Consider the following 27,377-nt stretch of genomic DNA (forward strand, 5'->3'; position numbering starts at 1 on the left):
ATGTTGCTGCTTCATTTACACAAACAAGCAGATGCCTTGTGACTTTTATTTACTGCAGCTTAAGGTTGGATCAGACAATGCTACTACAAAGTTGTGAGGTACAATGGTCTCTTTTTTCCTCAGGGTAGATGTATTTGTAGTGGGCAATCTTATCTTGAACCTTAAATGAATATTTAACCTATTGTGATGCAGGTACACGAGCTGTCAGAAACACACACTGGAACCGATTCCTTATGCACAGTGAGTGGGTGAAAAATGAAGTAGCATAAAAAATAAATAGCAGCCAGAATTTTCAATGAAGATATTCACACTCAAAGTAAACAGAGGCCCTTTGGGTTTTAAAAAAGAGATAAATTGCTTTACCTCTATTCCAGCAACAATTTGCAAAGGTACCACGCCTCTAAAATGCTTTTATGAAAAGTGCTTTTGAAAGCCAGTTTTCTGTTTGTGTTCATGCCATTATGTAATTTTGAGACGCTGACTAAATCGTGTCCAGACTTTTCTGCCACAACAATTCAAGTACAGCTTTATTATATACTGCACTGTGCAGCTTTATTGTGTAGGAAAATATCAATTTTGCTTCAACATTGGCCGTCGGCAAATGCTCAAAATAAATGACTCAGATCAGAAGCAGCAAAAAAGTTGCTTCCATAGTTGTTGCGTTTAATACAATACAACTCTGAAGGAAACATTTATGCATGTTCCTCTAGAGAGAATGCCATGTCAGAGCAAAGTCTTTATACTCACGAGATTATGATACCGTTGTCTATGGAGAAGCTGTCTGATGGTAGGCCAGCGATGGTCCATGCTCGAATCTTTACTGGATCGCCCAGAGAGTTCATCAGAGACATGTTGGGGGAGCATGGGATCTCTCTGCTCTTGCAAAGTTTCATCCAGTCCTCCGTCTGATCCTGGAGAGGAGTACATTTACTGGTAATGACTTTATTTTCATTTTACTACATGGACAGAATGAAACACAAACACTAACGTGCAAACAAATGAGAGCATCTGCTTGGGAATCATTTAGATTAGCACTTAAAGGATAACTAATTAACTTTCCTCCTTTCTGTTCTCCAGCATCACAATGGCCCTTTGTGTGACAAAGTTTAAAAGATGACCTTTAAGCACTGGCTTGTTCTTGGAGACATATAAGGCTTAGCAAATGGAAAAAGCAAAGTGTCTTGGTGTTTACTGTCCAACAAACTGCTCTCAACCCTGTTGGCTTTTATTGGTCTGAAAATTGTGATGAATTGTGTTTGTTAAAGGCAGAATGAGTAAGATTTTCCTAAAAAACTATGTATGGACTCATATAAAAGTAATTCTTATCAATCATCACTTATGACCCACTTAAAGTGTGTGGGGGTGTCTGTATCTGCAGAGACCCTGCCCTCTACCTGTATTTTCTTGTTTTCCTATTAAGGATATCTCTGTAAAAAGGTATCGAGCAGGTGCATGGGGCGCCAAATGTAAATATTTTCAAGCTGATATTTTATAGTTGGATTAATTAGCTAATTTTCCTCACATTTGAGACATCTTGTACATTTCACATCAAAACAACATGTTATATATAATTGTTAACAATATGTTTGTATGTAAAGAAAATACATCTTTAAATATAAAATATAGATATTAAATATAAATATAAAATATAGATATTAAATATAAATATTAAATTTAGATATTAAATATAAATATTAAATTTAGATATTAAATATAAATATTAAATATAGATATTAAATATAATATTAATATAATATTAAATATAAATATTCTATATTCTATATTCTATATTCTATATACATATTGAATATTAAATACAAATATTAAATGTAATGTTAAGTCTAAATATTGAATCTAAATCTAAATTGAAATGTTAAATCTAAATCGTACTGTTCTGAACAGGCACATTTCTAATGAGCATTGGTAGTACTTTAAACAAAGACTTTATTGAAACAAAGGTAGAAATACCCTTGTGAGAAAATACAGTACTGTACACTCGCCAAGTGTGTACCAAGTCATATTCTCTAATGGTGATACCAAAATCCAGAACAAAACTTTTATGTAGGTGCAGGGGTTTAAGTGATGTGAGTAATACATACTATCCACTTCCAAGTATGCACTACCTACTCCCTCAGTTTACCTGTCTGTAGCTGGAGGTGAAGGCTCCCAGGTAAGCCACGATGCCCGCTGAGATAAGGATGTCCCCAGTCAGGTTGTTGTAGAGCTCTCCGAGATTGATGGCCATTTCGCTCCAGCGTGTCTTCTCTCCACCCAGGCCTCCAATAAGCTGCTCAGCTCGCTCCAGCTTCTTACTGCACAGATCCACCTTGAGGACATCATCGAAGATGGAGGAAAGAAAAAACGTGTTTTCCCAGGTCAGAATAAAGGTCATGCCAAAGCAAGTTTATGTAATTCACTAGTCATTGACTTGGGCTAGCTGTTTGGTCTATCAATGGCCTCAATAGGTTATGAGTAAAACATTTTTGCTTGGCTGCTCTTTCAGTGGAACATTCTCCTCTGTGTTATCACAGTCATTTCTCAGACCTTTATTTGTAACTAGTTGTAACTAGTTACACTGTAGTCACAACTCTTCTTTCATTACATTGCTAGATATGACCACTATTAAGCACAATGCTAAACTATCAACAGTCACACAGACAGATATAAAAAGGCACAACACCTGATTCTCCAGGTCAGCTTTCTTGTTTTTGTTAGCTTCCAAAGTCTCCTGAAGCTTTGCCAGTTTATCTTGGACTTCTTTGAGGGCAGCCTGCTTTTTTTGGAGACTCGCCATGGCCACCTTCAGCTCCCCCTCAGCCTGTGCCAGCTTCTCCTGCTTCGGAGCCACCACCTTGGCCACTCTGAAGAATGATGTGATAAATAAGCATTTACAAGACAAGGAACCTCTCAAAGCACTGCAGATATATATTTGGGCCAACAGTGAAATGTAACAATCTTGGCAACATTGTCAAAACACAGAAACAAACGTAGCGCTTTGTATGAACTTAACAATAAGTGGAAAAGGAATTGTATTGGCATATATTGGGTATACATGACAACCCCTTAGCTTCTATAAATGTGGGTGACATTTAACATTGTCAAAACAATAATTATGTTAACATTTCCATTTAAATGGTCTGCATCTTGTTATATTATCTTGGCTTGTCATATTAATCACTTGGCATATGTTTGCCATATTTGCTCCAGATTAAAAAAAGATTTTTCCTGTGAAGTTACCAATAACCAAGCTTCATGTTACTCACTTAGACGGATGAACAGCTCTCTCACGCTTTGTGAATAAGCATCAATTTTCATAACATAGAAGTAGAAGAGCATTACTTACTTGTCATACTTGTCCATGGCGCAAACCCACTTACACATGCCTTCAGCTGCAGTGGATGCAGTTCGAATCTTCTCTGGTACAAAGTCTGGGTTGGTAATGTACTTGTTTCGGATGATGGCGATGAAATTTGGTGGAATGTTGTCCTTGTCATACTCGTGGAGGCTTTGGAGAAACCTCATGTCTCCAAGAAGCTTTTTGGCCGGGCCCCAAAAGTCCTCCACTTTTTTACCAGTGCCTGAGGGGTCAGGCACACGATCGGGCTTGATGCCTTTGAGAATGCAGATTGCCTCCATCACCAGCTTGACAGCTGGGGGTGGGCTTTTCATGGACTTCACCATTGTGATATCCTGTACATAAAACACACCACATCTATAGGCCTGTCTTTTTTCACCATTCTATTCCAGTACACCTGGCCCTCAGATGTAAGGGCACTAATAAATATTCAGAATTATTTATGACAATAATTACAACACATTATAACACACTTTAGAAGGACTTACAAGGTCAAGTATCATTATATCATTATACTTCATATAATCACTCACTGACATATTGCAGAGGTTATGAGTTCAATAATTAGTATGGCCCTCGAAGGATGTTGTAAAAAATAAAATGGCCCTTGATAGGAAAAAGGTTCCCCACCCCTGTTCTAAAGCATTATGAATACGTATGAGTGATTATACTTATAATTAAACAGTGCTATAAGCACTATAGAGCATTATAAAGCATTATATATATGTTTATAATGCATTATACACACGGGCGTCATAGTAAGTGTTATCAAAACATATTGTCCTTTTACCTGATTGGTGAGAGTATTCAATGCAGAGAGGGCTGACTCCAGGATAGGCATGGCTACAGCCAGTTCAGCATCACAGTCATCCTTGATGGCTTTGGCAGCCATGGCTTGGTCGTTGGCCACGGCCTCATCCACTTTCACCACCTTCTCTGTCTCAGCCACCTCCACAGATTCATGCTCAATCACCACCATCATCTCATCCACCTCCTTGCTGGCCACAAGCAGCTGTGGCTGTAGAGCCTCCAGCTCAACTTGCATAGTGGCCACCTGGTTTGCTGCTGACTCGAGCTTCTCCAGGCCCACCTCATAGCGACGTTTCAGCTTCATCACCTCACTGAGAAAAGGACAGAGAGAGATACGTTTTAAGAAAAGTCCTAATTTTACAAATGGATACTGGGATTTGGCTTTTGTGCCGGGATGTACAGATCAGGTCTTTTTTGGCGCTGTTTTCCATTTAAATCCTTTAAAACTACATGATCAAGAATGACAATATTTCTCTAAAGAAGCATCTAAACTTTAGAGAAATGTACACATACATCATATCTTAAATCTTACGCTCTTTTTGTCTTCAGCAGTGTCTTGAAGGTGGAAATGAGTTCTAGGTATGAGGTTGGAGTGACGTAGTTGTGGCGCTGCAATTCAGTCAAAAATTGAAGGGATAGTTCTATGGTTGAGGTGTGGAAGCTCTTGCACATGTTGATGCAGCCTTCTCGGGACTCATCGGTCATCTCGACGTCCTCCAGGAAGCGACAGGCCACTGCCTGCAGGGCATCCTCTGGCCAGGTCTGATAAGGAAGGAAATATGCTGAAGTGTGTTTTCTTCTCTGCAATGTTTTTGTAGTAATGTTAAAAAACACAAATTTGACTTATTTTTGTCTTAGAATTAGCATCTTCACCCCCTGTGATGAACAGTCAAGCACAGCATATTGTCCGTCTTTTGATTACATACATGAAGCATCTTTTGGTGAGAACAACAGCCTCCCAGAGCTCATGTAACACACTGTACACACACACACACACACACACACACACACACACACACACACCTGGAACCAGTTAATGGTGCAGCAGTTAATGAGGGCGGGGAAACGTCTTAAACGGTTCCTAAAGGCGTCTCCGATGGGACTCATGGCCAACACCACATGCAGCTGTGTGCGGCAGCGCTCTACAAACATGTTGAAAAGGGACAGGGGGCTGCCGTCCGTCTGCTTGTCACGGTCGCGTTGGCGGTCCAAAACGCGCATTAGCTCACAGATTTCCTGCTTCTCGTCAACTGCAAACAGGTTAGGCACCTGGAAACAACGAAAGATAACAGAATGGTCTGTGTTTAGGTAGTGGCCTTGTAAAATACAACACTATCTCTCCATCTCTCAATCTATCTATTCTTTCCTTATCTAGCTTATGTTATCTTTACTACAACTCATCTATCAATCCATCCATCCACTTTACCTCACCAGTGTTGAGTAGGTTGCCAATGTCCTCAAGGAATGACTCCTTTTTGATTTGAGTGTCTGTGAAGAGGAAAACTCCCTGAGCTTCACCCTGTGTGGACTTCCTCATGATAAGCTTCAGGTCATCATGCCATTCAGTGATTCCGTAGGTTTTGGAGATTTCCACCTGAAAAAGTTCTGCCTCTGCCATGTGGGCAGCCAACCGGGTGAGAGACTGCCGCCCGCTCCCGCCCACACCCACCAGCAGGGCGTGGCCGCTCGGCTGCTTGAGGATGCGGGAAATGCGGCACACGTGTTCGATGGCAAAGCGGAAGAGCACCAGATTCATGGGCGCTTTGCTAATGTTGTTGTACTCCTCCAGGTGTGACTCCACCACCTGTCGGAGCTGGTCGAGGTTGTGCACCTCGCGGTAGTTGCGGTCATCGCCCTTAGGGTCATGAAAGTCGCAGAACATGAGGCTGCGCAGGTCGTCCTCAGTGACCTTTCCATCATGGTCCTGGTCCAGATGCTGGAAGAGCTGGTGGAGGTTTTCCTTCATGTGACTCTGAGACACCACCTGTAAATGGCTTACAAGCCAGGACCGATCTGTGTCGTGAACCAGTCGATCATAGTAAACCCTCAGAACCTGAGTATCAACGAGAAAAGAGTGTGAGAGACAGATACAGAGAGAGAGAGATGGCAACACAGGAAATTCCAAAGGAATATTATGTCTAAAGGTGTGTTCAGTTCAAACACAAAACAGATTTTCTTGCGCTACTCGAGGGAATACTCGTGCAAATACGGAGACTGGTGTGTTTTTTGGAGTATTTTGCAACTTACGAGTATTCGCCGTAAACAGTCAATGGGTACTCCTTCCGGAAAGGAAGAGGGACTTACCGCCATAGATACCACATACTTTAGCAACGTTTATTTCCAACCAATAACTTGCACCTGTCCCAGTCTGGGTCCATAACATCATTCAGAGGTGCACAGAGAGCGACAATTTGTTTTTTCTCCATTTCTGATTCTTGGTTACTCCAGGAGAATCTCATTGCTGATAGGCTTTAGCGCCACATGAATTTCTTGCTGAAGTAAAAACATTTGAACTTGTGCATAGGTCTAATGGAGTCGTTGCATAGACGTCGTATTTAACGGATGTGTGAAAATCCGCCTCATGTTTGGTCTGAACACACCTTAACAGGCAGGGTTAGCTTGACTGCAGCTATATGTATTTCCACTTTTAGTATTTTCATTATATATCTATTTTATTTGCATGTTTAGGTTAATTTAGTTACATAGCTGTCAGGTGTTTTCCACTGTTTGTTGTGTACAACAGTACCTCATGCACCCAGAGCCGTTTGATGACGGTTGGGTTATCTGCACTCTCTGGACGCGACAGGCAGATGCCCTGGATGACCCGGGAGACATCGCGCAGGTTGAACAAGTAATGGGACTTTGTGGGGGTTGGGAGCAGGTTCTTGGTGGCCTCTTGGTACACTGACATGGTACTATTAACGATCTGAGAGGTCAGAGCTGCAAATGGCTTGGGGAAAGAAAACCTGTAGATGGAACCGATCGTTAAGATCCTAGTTAGATTATTTCCTACAGTTTAATTAGGAAATGTAATACTTCATTGTTGTAGACTTTAAAAATGAATGAATTATGTATATGATCAAGTTGCACAAGGTACGTAGTTACCGTATGGTGAAATGCCAGTCTGAGATTCTGGAGAAGATTGTATACATGGTCTTCTCATCAAAATCATTAATGGTAATCATGTTAAAGTGGCGCAGGTACCGAGGCGTGATGGGGTTCCTCCCTCCGCCTAAACAAGCAGGACAAAAAAAGAAAAACTGTAATCTTTGACAGAGATAACGCTTACCTTCAAACTCTAACACAGTACCTCGTTTTTTATTTTATGGTTACTTTTAGCTCGAGACAATTTTAGACACTGATTGACAGTAAAGCTCTTTCTGTTCTATTCTATTTTTTATTACTATTATAATATTATTATTTCAGTTTTAAAGTGCATACATGGATTAAAAGATGGCATTTGTCAGATATGACATACACATGCTACATGTTGCTCTCGTGCTCTAAATAATGTAATACTATTTATCAGATAACCTCATTCCACATTTGTGCATGTTTTTGCATGTGTTCTGAAGAGTGCTTACAGACAACAGTTGCTGCTAGCTCTATAGTGTTAACATGTTTGAGATACAAGTTTACATCGGCACATTTGCATTGATAGTTTATTTTAGCCAACTAATATCATAAGGACAGTAAGGCAACTCTGTTCAGTCATTACTGAAGAGGTGTTGTATAATTTAAAATACATAAACAACTAAAAAAGAGCTTCTGCATTGTTTCCCTGGTGTGGGTTGAGTGTGCACCACAGCCATACTGTGCAGCAGCTTAGAAAATCGACATAGCTGTCAGCAGCAAACGCTGTAGCTGTGAGGGCACCCATCCTCTCTCTCTCTCTCTCTTGCAGCTGTTGCAGCCAGCTGCCTCAGTTGACAGGGATGCTTTCGTGTTTACACTGGTAGTTGTAGTAGAGGTAGAAGTGGTAAACACTTGCCATTAGTAAACACCTTAAGGCAGTGAGGGGCTCCACAAAACAGCAGCTAGTGGTTTGTGACATTGACTCAACAGCAGCAGTTTAGAGACCGAGTGGAATAAAAAAAAAGTATCCACCTTAAAAACTGCTTTGATATCATAGCCGTGCTTCTGCTGCTACTCACCAGGTGGTCCCATAGCACAGATGACCTGGATATCCACCAGGTTGATCATGGAGCAGTCCTTCAGGTCATACCAGTTCCAGTGGTCCAGCCACTGGCGCAGCAGCTCCACAGGGGGCTGGGCACCATAAACCTCCCGGGCTGGCATGTTCACATCATCCACAAATATTACCTGATGATCACATATAACATTACATGGAATAAGATTAAATACAGATAATACCACAATGTATTTGATGCTTAACACGGTTTCTATTAAGACACACTTTTTACGAATGCATCTAAAAAAGAAATGTTGTAAAAGGACTACTAAACTACTTTAGTGACTCACTTCACTGATATGAAGGGAAAATCAAGCATAAGAAATCATATGAACATAATAAAAAGGCAGTACCATTTTCTTCCCCAATGGGGGGCCGAACACTCCTTTGCGCCGCTTATCTAGCTTGGACATAATAATGTTTTGGGTCTGGGCAGCTGTGGTCTGGGCTGAAAAGTTGATGAATAATGGGCTGTAGACATCCTTCTTTAGCTGGTTCAGTAGAAAGTCCTGAGCAAGACATATTGTAAATATGAAGATAGATAATCATATATCATAGTATGGCAGTTTGTTGTATATCCTTACCATGGAAATCTATACACATACAACACAATAATGCACATTAATAATAATATTATCAGGAAAAGTGAGTTTGAAAATATGAACTGTATGACAAACAATGTAATATGTGGGTTTACTAATGAAGTGTGCACTCTGTTGTACAGTACACTGTGTGTCCCATACATGTGTGTTTTAATGGGATATTCAGAACACCTACAGTGAATAATGAAGATCTGAGAATGTAATGGACTTAATTCATCAAATGAATCTAATCAAAGTTGTAAATTGGTTGACAATTACATACTTGAAAAAAAAAAGAAATGCTCACCTTGTTGAAAATGTTTTCAAATATTATCACTCTCTATTTTGAATTAGCATGGCAAAGAGCCTGTTCATGTAGAGTACACATTAAATGATCATTTCCAGTTTGATCCTGGCAAATGGTTGTGATAAGCTTTGTAATCTAATTAAATGTGGCATTTAGTGAGTATTTCATTAGATCAAAACTGGATCACAGTTTTAATCCCTGAAAAATGACTTTGAAATGAAGCAGGGAATTAGTTTCCCACCGAGGACACAATCTTAAATCAATGCATTTTTCATTTTGCATGAGGGTTTACAAAGGGCATTTTACTTCAAGCTAAAAGAGCCTTTTATGAAAGGCCATTTTGATAAAATGCCCTTTTGGACAAAGGCCTTCTCTTTTTATATGAGCAGAGAAGATAGAACAGATAACGTAGTTGTGAGTGATCTGATGTCTATTAATAGGATTTGATTTAATTACATGGTGTTTTTGTTATGTACCATGTGTATTAAGAACACATGATCTAGCCCCCCCCCCCCCCCCCCCCCCCCCACCCCACCCCGTGCACATGTGTATAAGCAAACACACAGTGCTCTTGCACATGCTTGTGAAATCATGTGAGTAACGACCTACATAATAAAAAGGGGCTTGTGATGTGGATGATCACAGGGTGCAGCCAAGGTGCATCATCATCCTCTCGTCTGAATTATAAACCAGTGGCACAGATTCCCTCATTTAAGAGTATCATTTTGGAATGATTTGGAATTCAGCCACGGTCTGCTGGTTGCGGCATGGGACGGAGCTGCTCCACCACGAGACAGGCAGAAAGTGGAGAACAAGGCAGGCTCCCCAGTGAGATGATCTCTATTCACCCCAGAGTCTCAAGTTTGAGCACACTAATGAATGCACTAATGAAGCAAAGGGAAGAAGGGGGTGAAAAGTCCTTGATATAAATAGCTGAAGGTCTGCTGAGATACTCAGTATTCTTCCAAGGTGGGCGTTTCACACCTGGTGTGTAGCTCTGTTGCCTCTAAATGATTTCTACGTTCAGAGCTCTTTCTCCAGTTTCCCCGAGGTTGGGACTACACTGCTTAGAAATAAATGCTCACTCATCCTACTGAATGGTCTTATTGGTAGCATCAACAGGGTTTTTGTCTGCATGTGATAGCAATATGTTTTTGCTAAAAAATCCAATCCCCAAATCAGGCAGAGACAAGCTGAGCTTAAAAGGGAAAAAGGCCAAATGCTAAAAGTACTACACAGTGTATGTACATAAATGCAACTCAACAATGGACTTAATTGCTGAATTCACATGTATTAAATACTGTAACAACACTCAGGTAACAACACTTCTGTGTACTTCTTTTTGCCAATCCAATTTATATTTGAGGCCATTTTCAAACTATTGAGCCAAAGAAACAAGCCAGTGTACTTACCAGTGTATCCTACTGTAAACAAAGTTCTAGCGGAATAATTTAGCAAATGCTTATTAAAGGCACCCTGTGGAGCTTTTGACCACATCTAGAACAATGGAGCAATGTTTTGAAGAATGTATACCAGACTCACACACACAAGCATGCAGGCGGGCTAATTCCCTAGCTAGCTAGCTAGCAAATGTACATGTAAACAATAAAGGTTCCAAAATATTTTAAGTCAACTTAATCAGGAAGAAAATGTATTTTGATGAAAAACACAGAGTTAAACATAAATGTATTTCTAAGAAAACTCCACAGAGTACCTTTAATACTTTTCCATACTTTTTGAGGATTTTTAGCACCTTAAAGAACAATCAAAAGTTGTGTTATCCTCATTGATAACAGCAACAAATGTTACCCACTCATCGTAATAATGACAAAGTACAGGAAAGTCTAGTCTAACAGTATTAAAGCTAACTCCTAAAATGAATTGAGCACATATAACCGGGCAACAGCTAAGAGATGTATTGTTCTGTTTGCTCACTTAAAAAAAAGGAAATGTTAGGTAGCTATTGCTGATAAAAGATCTGCTGGAGATGGTGCATCTGCATCATTCTTACTTTAAATTCCTTTCTGCTCAACCCAAAAACACATTAGGGTTTTCCAAGCGTTAAGTTAATAAACTCACTGTAATGTAAACAGTCTTGCCAGTACCAGTGGGGCCGATGAATATAGTGGGCTTCTGGTGGGTGACGAGGAGCTCCATCAGTGCCATGTAGCGTACCGTGTTCTCAGTGGGCACGATGATCTCATTGAACTGCATGTCTTTGCATAAGGGGGGAGCCACATTCAGCGTATCTGTCCACAGCTCCCACCGGCCCGGGCCCTGAGGAGGAATTTGAAAAATAAAAAAACAGATTAAGAGTTGCATTTGAGATATTAAAGACCATTGTGCTCCTACTCAACCAGAACACACCAAGGGGACCATATAACGTTGGACACTTCAAATCTAGTCTTTGACTTTAGGTAATGTATGACAACATGGAGCACATAGATTGAGTTGTCTATAATGTAAGACGTAAACAATACAGATGTTTGTACATCTGTTTGTACATGTCTCTAATCTTATGTAACACAATAGCCTACACAAATATCAAAAATCTAATCCATAGCAGTCTTGTGTAGCCAGACTTCTTTGTTACCATTCCAACTATTTTCCTCTAATCAAGTTGTAAATGAAAATGAACAACTGCTGCTAAACATTGTGTCAATCCTTTCAAGTTTATCTAGTATGCAATATAACCATTATTATTACATATAACAACATATAATGTAAATAAGTACAAACATTGCACACAGTTCAGATGTAAAATACATTTGACTATTTTAATAGAAGAAGAATGTCTGAAATTTGCTTATATGAGGTAACTGCACTATGTATTTTTTTCTTTGCTGTGAAAACATTGCTTTGTTCAACAGCCTCCGTGATAAAATAAGAATCGACTGGTAGAAAAGTGCAAGCGAGTGGAGGCATGTAACAGAGACTGAAGCGCCACACTTTATAAAGGTCACACAATATAGACTGTAGTAGGGGATCTCTGTAGTTTTTGGCAGTTATTGCGGTAATGATGGTGTAAACAAAACATACTGTATAATATAACCATTTGTTTTCTGTACTGTGAAAGAAAGATGCCAAGCTTTTCCATTAGCAGCTCACAAAGAAGTGATTCACTCGTTTTTGAGAAATCACTATAAGTAAAAGCTGCATATTTATCAAAAGCAGCCCTACGTCTTTAATGAAGCGATACTGGTAGACTGATCCCTCGGTGGGCAAGGGCACTGTGAGCTCTTTAGGTGGGGCCTCGACAGTGGCCAGGATGCCGTGGCAGGAGCGGGTCTTCCTCACTTAAAGCGCCGTTCAGCACCTCCCTGACCACAGCATCAAACTTGACCCGGCCTGGATCATCACAGCTGGCACCCACTGACCACACCAGGCAGAACACAAAGATGCCCTGTGTAAAAGGAAAGGAAAACCATCACTAGTTTCTAAAATGTGTATATATAATGTGTGTCAATTGGAGCATGATGGCAATGGTGGAAAAGAGTCCCTCAATTCAGTAGCATTTAAAATGTTATATAGCGTAACTCTTGTTAGTCTCAATGAGTCGATGGTTTGCTATTCCATGCACTTTTGAGTTCCTGCATCATATTTCTGATATATGATATTTATTTATGTAAATAGATACCATCACACTGTAACAAAAGTAAAACATCAAAAACCCCAGTGCAGAGATAAGATTTGCAGTCAAAAATCTCATTGTGCAGACAAAGTTTGCAATTGATTGTGTACGGCGAACATGTAAATACCTCAGTCAATGAACAGATTACTTTAAGAGACAAACACCAGACTCCACAGAGGAGCGATGTATTTGTTGGAAAAAACCAGCAGGAATACTGTAGGAATTGGAAATGGCCTATCATGAGGCTTAGTAGTCTCATGATAGCTCCTGCTGTTAAAAGGCTGATTAATTCAACACTGTGATAATGACTGGCTGAGAAACATGGGAGAGAGTCTTGAAAGGCATTCATCAGAGTGCCACATGGGGATAATAGCAGTGCTTTCAAAAGACAGGATTCAGAGGGAAAAAAATCAATTGGAACTCAGGCAGGGGGCAGAGGAAAGGGCTCATCTGCTCAAACCTTTCCACTCTTTGTAGACCTGTGTGGAGGCAGTATTTGTAAAAGGAAAAAGGAAGGCTCTCTGGTGATTACTGTATCTGAGTTTACTGTTGCTAAAATAAATCGTTTTTTGGATGTGTGTGTTTAAGGAGCAATGCAACGGGTACCGCAATGCCATTCATTCGTTCATTCTTTTGGTTCCAGTTCACAACTAGAGCTATGAGGTTAACAGCAATCTGAATTAATATGAAAATAACACAATCAAGCTACACACAATGGAGTTGTGTCCAGTTTTCCCTTTCAATTATTAGTAATACCGACCATAGTTTGAAACTGTGCTTTCTTTCTATTTAACATAACAGCTAAAAATGATGTATTTTCACAATTTGGGAACTGGTGAATAGGAATAATAGAAGTATGGAAGTGTACCCATACACTTGATTCATGCAGTGTAATTCTGCAGTGTATCTGTAACCATCGGCTCTTGTCAGTCCCTATCATCCTCTTCCACTGACTGCTTCTGTGTGTCTCCTGCTATTCATCCTGGCAAACCAAGGATTTTACTCGATTAGTGCAGTTTGTGCAGAAATGTGAAGCAACACATCAGTTACTCTTGGAGGTCACCAGTGGACTGATAGTCCAATACAAGCACTGAGTAAATATATTGAACAAATCAACAATCAGATGTGCCAGAATTCTCCCAGACAATACTGAGGTACTGATAGGAAAGATTACAAGTCCTCTTCAGCTTCGAACGGCAAAGGAAAAAAACACAGACCAGGCCAGAAAGGTGTAGTCATGGACTCAGATCTGAACTTAAACAACCACATTAAGACAATTACAAAGTCAGCCTACTGTCACCTTAATAATATATCAAGGATTAAAGGATTTATGTCTCAGCAGGATTTGGAGATACTTGTCCGTGCATTTATCTTCAGTAAACTGGACTACTGTAAGTGTCTTTACAGGTGTCACTAAATATTGATTAGAAAGCTGCAGCTGATTCAGAACGCTGCTGCTCACTAAGACCAAGAAAGTGGATCACATCACTCCAGTTCTGAGGTGTTTACACCGGCTTCCTGTCTTTCAAAGAATTGATTTCTTGGTTTATAAAGCACTGAATGGTGTAGGGCCAAAATACTGTTCTAATCTGCTGCTGCATTATGAACCATCCAGAAGTCTGAAGCCGTCTGGGAAACTAAACATGAAGAAGCAGCGTTCAGTTTCTATGTATTATATATCTGGAACAAACTCGCAGGAAACTGCAGGTCTGCTGCAACTCTCAGTTATTTTTAAACCAAAGCTGAAGACTTTACTGTTTGCTGTTGTCTTTTATTGAATCAAACAATAATTCATTTTCTCTTGTAGTTTATACCTGCTCTTTGATGACGTTTTGAGATTGTATTTAAATGTCCTTTTGTGGTGCGTCTCTTTTGTACCTCGTCTCCATGCTTGTGATGTTTTATGTAAAGCACTTTGAAATGACTTATTGCAGAAATGTGCTATATAAATAAATGAGGTATTGGATGTCTGCTTGGTGTTTTGACTGTTTTCTGTTGGTACTGTACCACATTGAATAATTAAAAAAAAAGCTGAATGCTGCATCATACAAGTATACGTTTAACACTCAGATCTTATGGAAATGTATACATTATATATATATATAATGTATGTGGTGCTGCTTTGAGGACAAAGTACTGTCAATCCTTCTCGTAGGGTTGTGGGCTTACAGTAACTCAATAATGTTTTTATAACCCATCATAGTGTTAGAAGCTGTAGCCACTTGTGGACTTACATATTAACGTAATACATTGTTATTGTTTATTATACTATAATAATAATATTTAGTAACCGTAGTGGTAGTGGGTGTTTTCACAAACCTCCAACCAGGAGCAGGTATCTTGTTCACTCATGCTCTTCATCTTTGCTTCCTCGTGAAACTCATCCATCATACAGTCCATCAGATTCATCAGGGACTTGGCTAGATTGGTGTCAGAGGTCGGGGATAGTTCCTGGAAGAAGTCAATAGAACATTAGTATAGTTGACTAAACTAAAAGAGTAAAACTAATTATTTCAAAACCCTAAAACTTTGCTTCTTAAACATGCAGGGAAGATCAAATATCCATGTGACATTTATGCATTTTTGGTAGCTGTAGAGGGGAAAAGTCTCTTTTGAGTAAAAACGGTATTTCCTGAGGATGGCTCAGCACCTTGGTGGCCTTTCGTATGAGCTGTAGGCAGGCTGGCAGTATGCGGTCAAAAAGGGCAGTGATGAGGTCTTTGTGCGCTGCGTTGACTCTGGCGGGCAGCGTGTTGAGCCAGGACAGCATAAGGGGCCGCCAACCAAGCATATGAGGCTCCATGTAGATCATACCACAGCGAGACACCTGCCACCGACAAGTGTCACATCAGAAAACATTTAAACCACTGGGGCTTAACATAAAGGACAATCCATGTATAAGAACATTATTCTAGATGAAGTACATATCTTAACTGACCAGTAGCCAGCCTTAATATAGGATCATTATCAGCAAATTATTGGATGCAGAATTGTAAATAAGGAGCAGCGCAGTGCAGACGAGCATTCTAGAAGCTTTATCTTTTATAGAGTTCATCCAAATAGTTAGACGGTATCCTTTATACTGGTACATTCTGTGAAATGAGTGTGTGCTGATACCATGTCTAATGAATACCTGATGACTATATTACAACCTTTTCCTAAAGAGAAGCTTTTAATGAGATCCCATAGCTCTAAAGGAATAGCTTCAGGAAGGAGTCAGAACAAAGAATAAAAATGAGCAGAGATGGGATAAGACATTATGTATGAGCTGTAGCTAAGAGACGTGCAGATGTGACAGGGCAGAAGAAAGATTTTTAAAAAGAGGGAGGTTTTAAGATAGTGCATAAAGGGAGAAAAACAACTTAGGAAGACAGAAAGAGATGAAAAATGAAGGAAAAAAGGAGTGCACAGAAGAGATCCATCATAAAGTGGAGGGAGTTGACTGTGATCAAAAATGTTGACGCGTCTGTACTCAGCATGATGAAAGGAAGAGATGCAGGCTATAGAGACTAGGAAATAGAAGTCTGTTTATTAAAGACTAGAGCAAGGGAGATTCAAAGGTATCCTCTCAAGGCATCTTTGTATTGCAATCAAGAGCCTTTGTTACTGCCTCACAACAAAGAACCATAAGTTAAAGCTACAAAAACGTGTTTTTTTATTAACTGCAAAAGATCTTTACATGGATTGCCGTTGATTTCAAAGGTGCCTCATCCCTGTGATGTCTGTGATATTATGGATGTTATGCCGTCCTGGAGAATGTAATCATTGGCTATTAAAAAGAAGTAGCTGGTGACACTACAGGCTCAGCCCACTACTCACTCAACCAAAGCCAGGTAGCAATGACAACAACTGCACTGCAAAGGGAACCAATCACTATAAAATCTGAGAACACGGGGGAAATCAACAAAATGATTTAAAAATGTAAGTCTATGTAAATCTTCTATAGCGATTGCAAATGTACATGTTACTTTGCCTCAATTGGGTATGAAAGGAGAGAAACAAAAATGTGTACTGACAGGTGAGATGGGAAGTGTTCTATGTAATATGGAGAACAGCTGGCAGATCATTTCTATAGCCTACATTTTGGAGCTGCACCGCAATTTGGTCATACTAGCAGGAGGTAATAGGTGTAATACAGAGCATGTTTGGTGACAGAACAGACTGGACTGGCAAATATCTATTAAAGATATTAATAGCAGCCAGCAAGAAAGATGTAACACGATGTAAATGGTTACGGACCAAACCACCAACGAAGACTGACTGGATAGATATTGTGACTAATATTCAAAGTATGGAGATAATTACTTTTTTGCTAAATATACGGCTTGATAGATTCTTGCAATACTGTGAAGATGGATTGTGTTTGTTCGGATTGTGGCCTCATATGATGATTACCGATCAATTACTGTAAGAACTGGCATGTATACCGTTTCTCTGAATGCATAGGTTACTAATCGTTTGTTCTACTACTTTTTTAAATGACTCTTCAATGAAGATTAAGCAAAGATTAAATGTGATCTGCAAATACTCAGCCAAGCATGTAAAAGATAAAACTCATAAATAATTTGTAGAGTTGTTCCTTTTGTGACAAACTCTACACTTTTTTGGTAACAGCAAATTAAAGCCAACAGCACCAGAGGTGAATACTAGAGTGTGTGTAATAAAGACAGGCATGAAGGGCATCGTGCTGAAAGCCTTTGTGTAATTGGAAGGATGATGAGATTATGTGAGTTAGGAGAAGAAATGATGTTCATAACCATTGCATAATGTTACAGCAAGAAAATGTCCATCTGTGTGCAAAGATTGTGCGTTTTAAATAAGAACAGTAAGCGATCCTCGACATGTGGAGCTTTACATATGCTATAAAATGGAGAAGCAGGATACACTGTCATGCAACCCCAGCAAATCGAAGTAAAGGTGTTTCTCACCGTGGCTGGAGATGCCACCTCCAGGTCCATGGGCTCAAAGATGAGGCTCATTTGCGGTGACATCTGAATGATCTCACCGCTCATCAGACACAGCTTCTTGTTGTCGTCGAGCACCGTGTTCATATTCTCGATCCACACGGCGTCCACTGGGCCGTCAAAGATAAGCCACTTTCTGTCGGGGCTCTGAGAGAGAGAAGAAAAAGGATTTCTTACACCTTGAAGAAACATGTTCAATTATAGCACAATCACATGTGTCTACGTCAAAAGAAAGGTCACAAACAGACTCAATATTGGCCTATTTATGGAAAGCCGTTTGAGTATTTATTATGCAGTAATGGCCGTGGGGTCAAAAAGCCAAAACGCTCACTAGGCTTTTGACTTTACTAGTTAACTAGTGAAGTGCTGCAACTCTCATGTTAACTAGTAACATGTTATCACATCACTAGTTTATTTTATTTAACAGGTTAAAATAACTTGACACGGATGTGCTGCATGTATGCTTTCTAGCCAAGGCTAATTTGCGACCCCTGTCCCTGGTTTGACTTTTCTACTAAAGAAAACTGTGAAATCATTGTGATTTCATCGTTACCGAAAGTACTAGTTGATCTACTAAAGTCAAAATAGACCCTAACTAGTCTAACTATGTAGTCAGATTTGTTGTGCCTTGACTAGCCACTAGTTAACTACTTGCAAAAGTAAATCCTGAGTCCGAAACAGTTGGTATTATTTATTTTGAACTGGAGAACCAATAAGAAGCCTTAATGCACGCTTCTTCTCCACCTCCTCATTAGCATTCCCTGAACTGATGTCTGATATCAAGGATATGGAATAGATACTCAAGCAGCTTTGGAGTGGCGTTTGACAGATGGAAGGAGGCACTAACAGACAGACAGATGAATGGATAAACATAGGAGAGACTTTTTTATTTCAAGGAGTAGACAGCTAAATGTACAGAAGGTTGGTCCATGCAGTGATGAAATATACAGAATTTCTTAAGTATTCATGGAGCTATAAAGTTTAGAAGCTCAAAAGTACAGAAAAAGTGTTTTTTTATATATCCTTTAAGCATATGCACACACTGTATTTATTTATTTCCCCATCACATAAATCTCTGCCTATACTTTCAAGGTCACAAAAGAACTCTTGTGCATTATTGTCGAAGAATGTTTGTTAATGGAATGAAATTAGCACCTACACTGTCATAATGGAGGTTGACAACAAGCGTCAGTTCTCCAGTTAAATGGGCTGGCAAGAGCTGTGCTTTAAATTGATTTGTTGTAATATAAACAAATGGAAGATGCCTGTGCTGGGGCCATCTGGTGCTTGTGGGGGAAGTGAGTATACTGTAATGTAATGATCTGACAGAGAGCGTTGGCACTGGGGGAAAAAACAAAACACATTGTGTATGCAGAGAGTTTAATACACCACACTGCTGCTGACTCCAGAATAGCACACACAAAATGGTGTTTAGTAAAATGTGATGCAGAAAAAAAAGAGCAACACAAAGACAGACTTTCCCGAAGGAAAATTACTTTTTTTTAAACTTAATTAAAATAAGCCTTGTTCTGTTTTTTTGGGGGGGTTTTTTGCATCGGCATGTACCGCCTCGGCTGTCATAACCACTCCTTACACTCCTTATTCATTGACAAAATTCATTTTTGTAAAATGACAACTAAATACACAGAGCCAATTGTTACAACGACATGTTCATTTGGAAACAATTTGAGAATACAAACAAATGATTTTCCATTATGACATGCCTCCACTGCCATGTGTAAATCATCTGTCCATGTGTCTGTAGAGTGTGTACATTATTACATAGATAGAGCGTTATTAAAGATCTAACTTTAACAAGACAGCAGAGTGTTTCTTTAGTTTACTCTGCAGCCTCTCATTCTTCCAGCTTTAACCCTTTCAATGCCAGTGTGTTTACAAAATGCCCCGGTTGTTTTTTAAGAGAAATAACCCACAAGAAATTAATTATTTTCTTTGTAATAAATGCTAGGGGAAATATTTTTTTCTTTTCGCAGTTTGGGATATGTCAATGATTGGCAACAACATAGCATTGTACGCATTGCTTCAAACACCTAACACAGCAGCAATGTCCATGGTGGAAACAAGTAAAATAGTATGTATTTGCCTCATAGGGCAAACATTTGAGATTGAAAGCCTGATATATTAGAATGCAGGATTTCATGCTGTAATGGCCGTGGGATCAAACATTGTTGTTGACATAGGTTTCAATGTGGACACTTTTGTATGAGTGTCTGTATTTTGGATACACAGTGTATTATAGGAGCTGAGGTTCAAACTAAAAAATGTATACCCTTGCCAAATATTTTTATTTTTTTTATGTATCTCGGAATAAAAACACATGGAAAACCTTTCGACTCACCAATAGACCCACAGGGAAAATGATGGTGATGTCAAAATAAGTGCTATGTTGAGGAAAATGTTTTTGTTAAGGAAAGTACAAATGCAGCAATCAAGTAGTAAGGATTGTCACACCTGAGCAGACAAAAGAAATGTGAAGAGAAAGTTTCACAAGCCGATACAGAAGCTCCAAGATCTACTGAATGTTTGACACATTACTTACATCCAACTGTGATCCAGCTGAACCTGAACAGCAGCCGGAGCTATGATAGACACTACACTCATGTACCTCGGAGATACAACATCATTAAATAATGTTTACGTCTCCCCTTCAGCCAAAGAAGGGAATCTACCTGTCTGAAGTCAATTTCTACGTGTCCATATACAAATTGTTTTATTAATTAGCGGTTATACAATAACAACAAAGACAAATGCTAATTGTCATGTTTAATCTTATTTTAAGGAAATGAACCTGGAGTTTCGCCAACATCCTCTAACGACACCCAACTAAACTCCTGTTTCCAGGATAATTGAAATGCTCATTTGTTCTTCAGCTCATAAACTTTGTCTATACCCGCCGCCATTTTCTCGTTGGTACCAGATCGTTACTGCGCGTGTGCAACTCTCAATAGAGATGAGAAGGAAGCCAGATGGCACACTCTTTAGTTACTTCCATTATCAGCTCTGGAATAAACAATATGTTTAATTCTTTCCAGTCCTGTCAGCTTCCTTTTTTTTTAGTTGATAGTGACTACGTAAAGTATTTGGCAATGTTGTACATGACCAACATTTCAGATCTCAGAGGAGCTCTGTGTGTATTTTTGGCAGCCTGTATAAACATATAGTAGTTTCCCAGACACAGACTTGATCAATGACCTTGAGAAATAGTATCAATAGTAAAGCACAATCATAGCTTTCTACTCAGCCATGTCCTCGTTCAATAGGACGTGTGGCATCTCCACCAGGCTAAATGATGTGGATTTTCGCCCCTTCCATCATAACTGAGGGAGCAACTCCAGTACACATCAAAAAGGTTTTCAACTTCTGAGTTTCACAATAACAAACCCAGTGGGTTGTTTCAATTTGTTTTATACCAAGTCAACAGAAAATACCTGTTCCTGATTGACTGGCAGGAGACAGTTGAAATACTTCATCTGAGCTCCTCAAACATGCCGTGCAGACATGGATAGTTTACTGAATGGCACTACTGGGCACATGCCCAGGGACTCCCCTGGACTTAACCTACAAATGGTTACTCAAAGGGACACATACCAACAGGGAAGAGATTCAAAATGAGCACAAAGAGACTCACAGTGACGATGAAAAGGGCCGAATAAACAGCAAGAGACACAATGTGTCCACAAAGAGACACCGAACAACAACACGTGTTTTACAATATTCTGTCTTTGTCGCTGTTGTAACTGAGCAGGGACCTCACATGGGAACTCTTCCAGTCCTGGCGTTTCATTTGCGCTCACCATGATGTGACTGACTAGCACGCCAATCACCTTGTTGTGCTAACAACAGCATGTTGCTAGGGGCGTGAAGCTGAATGTTCACCCCCCCCCCCATTTCAATATTCATCGGATCTGCACGAATCATGCAGATGACCTATTTTGGATTCAAAAAAGCTAATTTCACCAAAAGGTGTCAAGTTTGCATGCCTGAATACTCAATCTGGCCACCCGAGTGCACCACTACCACATGTTCTAAATAGGACTAAAAGCATTCATGTTTTCTTCTAGATGAGTTTTAAGAAAGACATGACAGTAATGTGACATAACTTGCTAAAACACAATATACGTACCTTGTGTTTAGAGTGCATGTAGACATTTTAACTCACACGAATGCTTTCAGTCCTATTTAGAGGAAGGGGTAGTGGTGCACTCTGTACGACAACAACAAACACAACTAAAAAAGGTTTTCACCTGCTACATTTCTTTTTTGTTTTGTTTTTCTTTTGCGTTGTTTGGTGTCTATTTTTTGGATTCCTGAAATTATTTTTGCTACAGTATTAAACACATGGAAAGCCGTTGGAGCCAAGAGGGAGATGTTACTAAATTGTCACTTTATCAGAGTTTGTGCCACAGGAAATATAATATGAATATGTCAATTTTGACACATTTTGCAATTATACTGGAATAGAAGTGCTCTGTATACAAAAGAGGAACAGCTGGTGTGCAACTAACCCAGCACGGCTTCCAAGTGATAAGATGTTCATCTGTATGAGGGTCTGAAGGAGTGTTGCTGACTCAACATGTTGCTTCACAAGTTAGACAATACTGTGTGTTTGTTTGCTTGTTTGATTGTGTCTCAACCTAAAACTGTTAAACTCTGAGCAACCATTTTACCTGGGAGGAAGCGAAGGATTTGTAGCTGACGGCAAGGATGCCATCAGACCACTCGTGAGAGATGGGGTCAAAGTTGCCGTACAGCTGGCCCATGGTGATGGATTTGGGATTGATAACTGTGATCTGCACCTGGTTCTCCTCCATCAAACCCTGGTGTAACAACCACATACATACAAACACACAACAGAAATACAGATTAGTTCTATACATAAAGATATCAACTCAAGAAAAAGGGATGGATAGACAAATACAAATTAGATATAATATGAATTTACACACACATATGCAACGGCATATTAAGGCCATTTTAGGTTAAGAAAACAAAATGAAGGAGCCCGGGAGAGGGGTAATGTTTGAGAGATAAGAGATTAAGTTGTACATTTACGAGAAAAACTCAGAAATTCTCTGAGATTTAAAGCCACAAATTTACAATAAAATAACTATTTTTTTGTCAAGGAATCATCTTGCTTCACTTTGCTTGGTTGGGTCAACCTCATCACACCAGAGGATACCGCCTGCCGTGTGTTACGCCTGCAGTGGATGACCTCATCAAATTAGACTCTAGATTGAGCAAAAAGGAAATGCTTGTGTTTTTAGCCATTTAGAATCACCATATTTTTGTATCATATCAGATCATAACCTCCCATCATGAGGACACATTATGTAAGTCAGTCCTCAAATCGTCTTTGGTGAAAGTGTTTCATAAGTTTTGCGCACCCTCACGTTGGTGTGAGCTACAGAGACACATTAGATGAAGAAAGAAGCAGTGAAGAAGGAGCAATGAGCATGAGCCACTCATTGTCTCCGCCAAGACTCACAAATTGCTTAGAAGCTTACTGTCTGTATGACAGCACTTCTGCTAACGGAGGAAAAGAAACAAAAAGTGCAACAAACGGCTTTTCAGACAATGTGTCACTTTGAGTTAAAAACAATGAGAAAAGCAAGCTGCTGAAAAAAAGAACAACAAAACAGGAGAAAAAAGGGGAGGAGGGGTTGGACATGATCAGTGGATGCGCGGCAACAAGGATGACGATGATAAATGTGGCATTCACAGGCGTTCCATCAGCAGGCCTTCATCTGTCTCCTCGGTGGGATGCCTCTCAGCCCTCTCAGCCATGTAAATACAACAAGCCAGTTCTTCTCTTCTCTGTGAGATCGATAACTGCTAAACAAAGACTACAGCTCTGACAAATTGGATGGATGTGTTTACTTGTGTAGCTCAGATAAGCCTTGGATTGTTGAGTGTAACACATATTTTTACTTGATATAAAAGTTTATGTGATTATTTTTACCGATCGAGGAAGTTCATGTCCCAAGGACTCCGGAAACACCATCAAAATTTGTAATAAAATACAATCAAAGAATGCATGGTTAACCATCTGAAAATAAGGCTTTTTTTTCTAAATATTTTGACAAATTGACCAGGTTAATACCTGACAGGAACATAATGAATAAGTTGGACCTCAAGGACAACTACGGGAAATGCAACCAAGAAAATAAATGGGTTAAAATAAAAAAATAAAGTCGCTATTGATCAAGACTTAGTGCCACGTAAGGAATCATGAAATTTTGTAAACTGAACTTGGATCCTAACGTGCCACTTTTCTCCACTTCTGTTGCCATTATCTTAATTCACAATTCCTTCCCAATTTCTTCAGCCACAGCAGTTAGGATATCCAGCTATTATTGTATTCATTCTTATTGTCAACAGATGAAGAGCACAGCTTCCACCTTCCTCTACAGCCAGCGTGATAGATTTAAAGGGAAACTTCTGTATTTTTCAACATGCACCCTATTCGCCTATGTTTTTGTGTCTAAGTGACTAATGAGGACAACAAAATTGGTCCAGAGTTGAGCAAGAGAGCTGCAGCCGGCAGCCGCAAAATGTGGTGTAATGTAACGCTTCGCATCTTCAATGTATGTCCCACAGAAGTGCTTGTTATTGCCAGCAGGGTTGTTATTAAGTGTCTGACAGCATTATGGAAATGACCCTACAGAGAAACAATTAAAATGTTTGTTTTTCCTTTCACTTGATCCAGTTTGTTTGTTGTTGTGTCTAAGTCTCGCTCAAGGAGAAGTCTCATTCTGAAATCTTGCGAGAGGTGACAACAGTAGATACGTTAGTGAGAGTTGGAGAGAGGAGTGCCGTGTTTGTGGTGTTGGAGTACAGAAAGCGTAGCTCAGTGTTGTCAATGTCATGGCTGAATATTTAGCTGATTTCTACAATGTGGATGAGGCCGAACCCTCTCGCGAGATTACAGAACGAGACTTCTCATTGAGCGAGACTTGGTTAGACACAATAACAAACAGACCAGATCAAGCAAAAGGTTATAGATAATAACTTTATTTCTCTGTAGGATCCTCTCCATAATGCTGTCAGACACTTGTAATAACAATCTGAGCTTGTCAGTGGCAAAAACGAGCATTTTTAGAGGACGTACATTGACGTTGCGCAGTTGCCTAAAGGATTACATTGCAGCCTTTTTTGCGGCTTCGGTATTTATGCTCAATAATGGACCAATTACATTTGTCTCCACTACTCCCTTAAACACAAAACAATGGGAAAATATGGTTAAGTTTGAAAAACACAGAAATTACCTTTTAAACAGGACATCATACCTTTTCAAAGACGTCATGAAGTGCTGCTGCCAGCACACGATAGGCGTTGGTCTTTCCTCCAAAGGGCTCGCCCACCACCATGAAACCATGCCTCACTATCATCATCTCAAAGATCTGCAGGATTTTCTCAGCAAAGAAATCGGTGACTTGCAGGTTCATGCGCTGGCAGTTTTCCTCGATGGCCTCCAGCAGCATCTGGTAGTCTCGTTTTGGAAGCTTGACCCCCGGGAAGAGGTCAGACGTGATACCCTGAGGGGGAAAGGTAAAGCAGTTGAGGAACAGGGAGGGAAGAATCTTGGAGTTGAATGAGGAAACGCACATACTTAAACAGTTTTAAACAACATACAATGGAAACACTCAAGCGCAACCACATGCCCACACACGATCACCTTGAGATGCGTGGTAGGACTGTGCATTGGCAAGAATCTGGCAATACGATATGTATCATGATACAGGGGTTACCATTCAATAGATTGCGATGCTGTAAGCAAAACAAATGTTTTATCTAATTTTAAGAAAACTGTCATAGCATAAGAACACACCAGCATATCCATCACAACTAAGTCAAAAATCTGAACCGTTGGATCCGCATTTACATTTATCACATCCAACATCATAGCACATTGACTGAGTTTATCTGTGCACGTAGACTATTCATTTAAAATCAATACAGTGTTATTGAGAATCAAAAACATAATATTGCAAAACGATACTGTATCAATACTCTCTTACACCCCTAATTAGTAGGGAGAGGGCACACACACACACTCTGTGTGTTCTGCCTCAGACACAAATTGTCCTTGTGCATCGTGGCTCCAAATGAACTGACTGGAATTAACATGGGCTGACATCACTTGATGCGTATCGCTCCATTAATCAAGACAGGAGGAGCTCCACTCTGTCGCACCTCAAACAGCTTCAGATCGTGAGACAGGAACTTGGGCAGATTGACATCAATAATGGATCTCAGCAGCAGGGTGTCTTCATTCTCCTCTGGAAAAGTGAGCTACAGAGCCACAAACCCAGAAGAAGAGGAGAAAAGCAGAAGAACGACATGTAATGAGTAGCAGTTGAGTTGCGGAGCTTTATGAAGTGTCACTGGAAAAGTCTGTGTGAGCAACATGACAATCATAAACAATCAATATCAAGAAGCTACGTCAGCTAGCAGGTAAGTGTCTGTTTTCCAAAAGCAAAGTATACAAAGGGCTTAGTGTCCCTGGTAAGTCTACTGTATATAGAACTGGATGAAATAAATAGTTTGTCTGAGTTCTTTTCTTCCTCTCTCACACATCACCGCACAAAACAGTTTATCATGTAGTGTTTGGAATATGAGGAGGCCAATTCTTGAGATTCCTCACTGTGTCTGAAAGATTACTACTGCGTAGAGTGTCTTAAGGAAAATGTTCAATTGTGCACACGAACCGAATAGTATATCACATAACTACCTAAATGTAACCCAACCCTACTTAGAATAAACCTGATTCTTCTCCATTAAAAATGTAAATAAGTCTATTTTGAGGATGAGGCAAGACATTACACTCGGCTATGTGCATGTTTGTCCTTTTAAGTTGCTCAGCACTTTGATCAACACAGACTGAGCAAGGGTTGCATATTTGTTGCACCTAAATTAGAGACTATTTTTATATTTGTCTTTTAGTTACAAGCTCAAAGATTGTTCTACTTTATTAAAATGTGTATAAAAATAAATTGCCATTAAAATGCCTCTCTAGGAGGCATTACAAAAAAGCAAACCCTCATGCTGATAGTAGTACTATGGTTTTGTGTAACTGACACATATTTTGTGGGAAAATGAACAAAAAATGTAATCATATTAAAAATAGATCTGTGTTGAGGTACCTTGAGGTTTCCAGCAGCAGTAAGGACAGACTTGACCGCCCTCATGCCATAGTCGTAGTGATGCTGTGAGGACAGCTGCTCCGAACAGAGTCGATAGGTGGCCACGATTTTCACCGACAGGGGCCGCGCGGTCACAAAGCCGCACGAGTAGAGCACAATCTCTGCGATCATTGCGTAGTCCGGTACCATCATAGCCACGGTCCTGAACAGAGCCTGGTGTAGAGAATGGAAATACGTTTTTCATTTCAAAACATTTTTTTAGTGCATTTTTCTCATGTTTTTTAGGCTAATTTTAGTCGTTTTTACATCCGTAACGCTTGGACACAAAACAGGCCTACTGTATATTTCAAAAAACACACCATGCTAATTTTCC

General features: G+C 39.8%; 1 protein-coding gene across 1 annotated transcript in view; it reads right to left on the minus strand.

Annotated features, from left to right (window-relative positions):
• dnah7 (dynein, axonemal, heavy chain 7) overlaps positions 1 to 27,377 on the minus strand; it is an 82,138-nt gene that overhangs the window by 27,482 nt on the left and 27,279 nt on the right. The window contains 22 exon segments of the mRNA XM_029458692.1: positions 748 to 911; positions 2,141 to 2,326; positions 2,681 to 2,861; positions 3,344 to 3,690; positions 4,146 to 4,476; positions 4,698 to 4,927; positions 5,189 to 5,434; positions 5,592 to 6,218; positions 6,912 to 7,131; positions 7,271 to 7,397; positions 8,320 to 8,488; positions 8,711 to 8,866; positions 11,325 to 11,522; positions 12,426 to 12,533; positions 12,535 to 12,648; positions 15,196 to 15,327; positions 15,527 to 15,703; positions 17,805 to 17,987; positions 22,529 to 22,678; positions 25,148 to 25,396; positions 26,055 to 26,153; positions 27,005 to 27,217. Coding sequence (XP_029314552.1) covers positions 748 to 911; positions 2,141 to 2,326; positions 2,681 to 2,861; positions 3,344 to 3,690; positions 4,146 to 4,476; positions 4,698 to 4,927; positions 5,189 to 5,434; positions 5,592 to 6,218; positions 6,912 to 7,131; positions 7,271 to 7,397; positions 8,320 to 8,488; positions 8,711 to 8,866; positions 11,325 to 11,522; positions 12,426 to 12,533; positions 12,535 to 12,648; positions 15,196 to 15,327; positions 15,527 to 15,703; positions 17,805 to 17,987; positions 22,529 to 22,678; positions 25,148 to 25,396; positions 26,055 to 26,153; positions 27,005 to 27,217 — 4,607 coding nt within the window.

The sequence above is a fragment of the Cottoperca gobio genome, chromosome 21 (assembly GCF_900634415.1).
Source record: "Cottoperca gobio chromosome 21, fCotGob3.1, whole genome shotgun sequence".
NCBI lineage: Eukaryota > Metazoa > Chordata > Actinopteri > Perciformes > Bovichtidae > Cottoperca > Cottoperca gobio.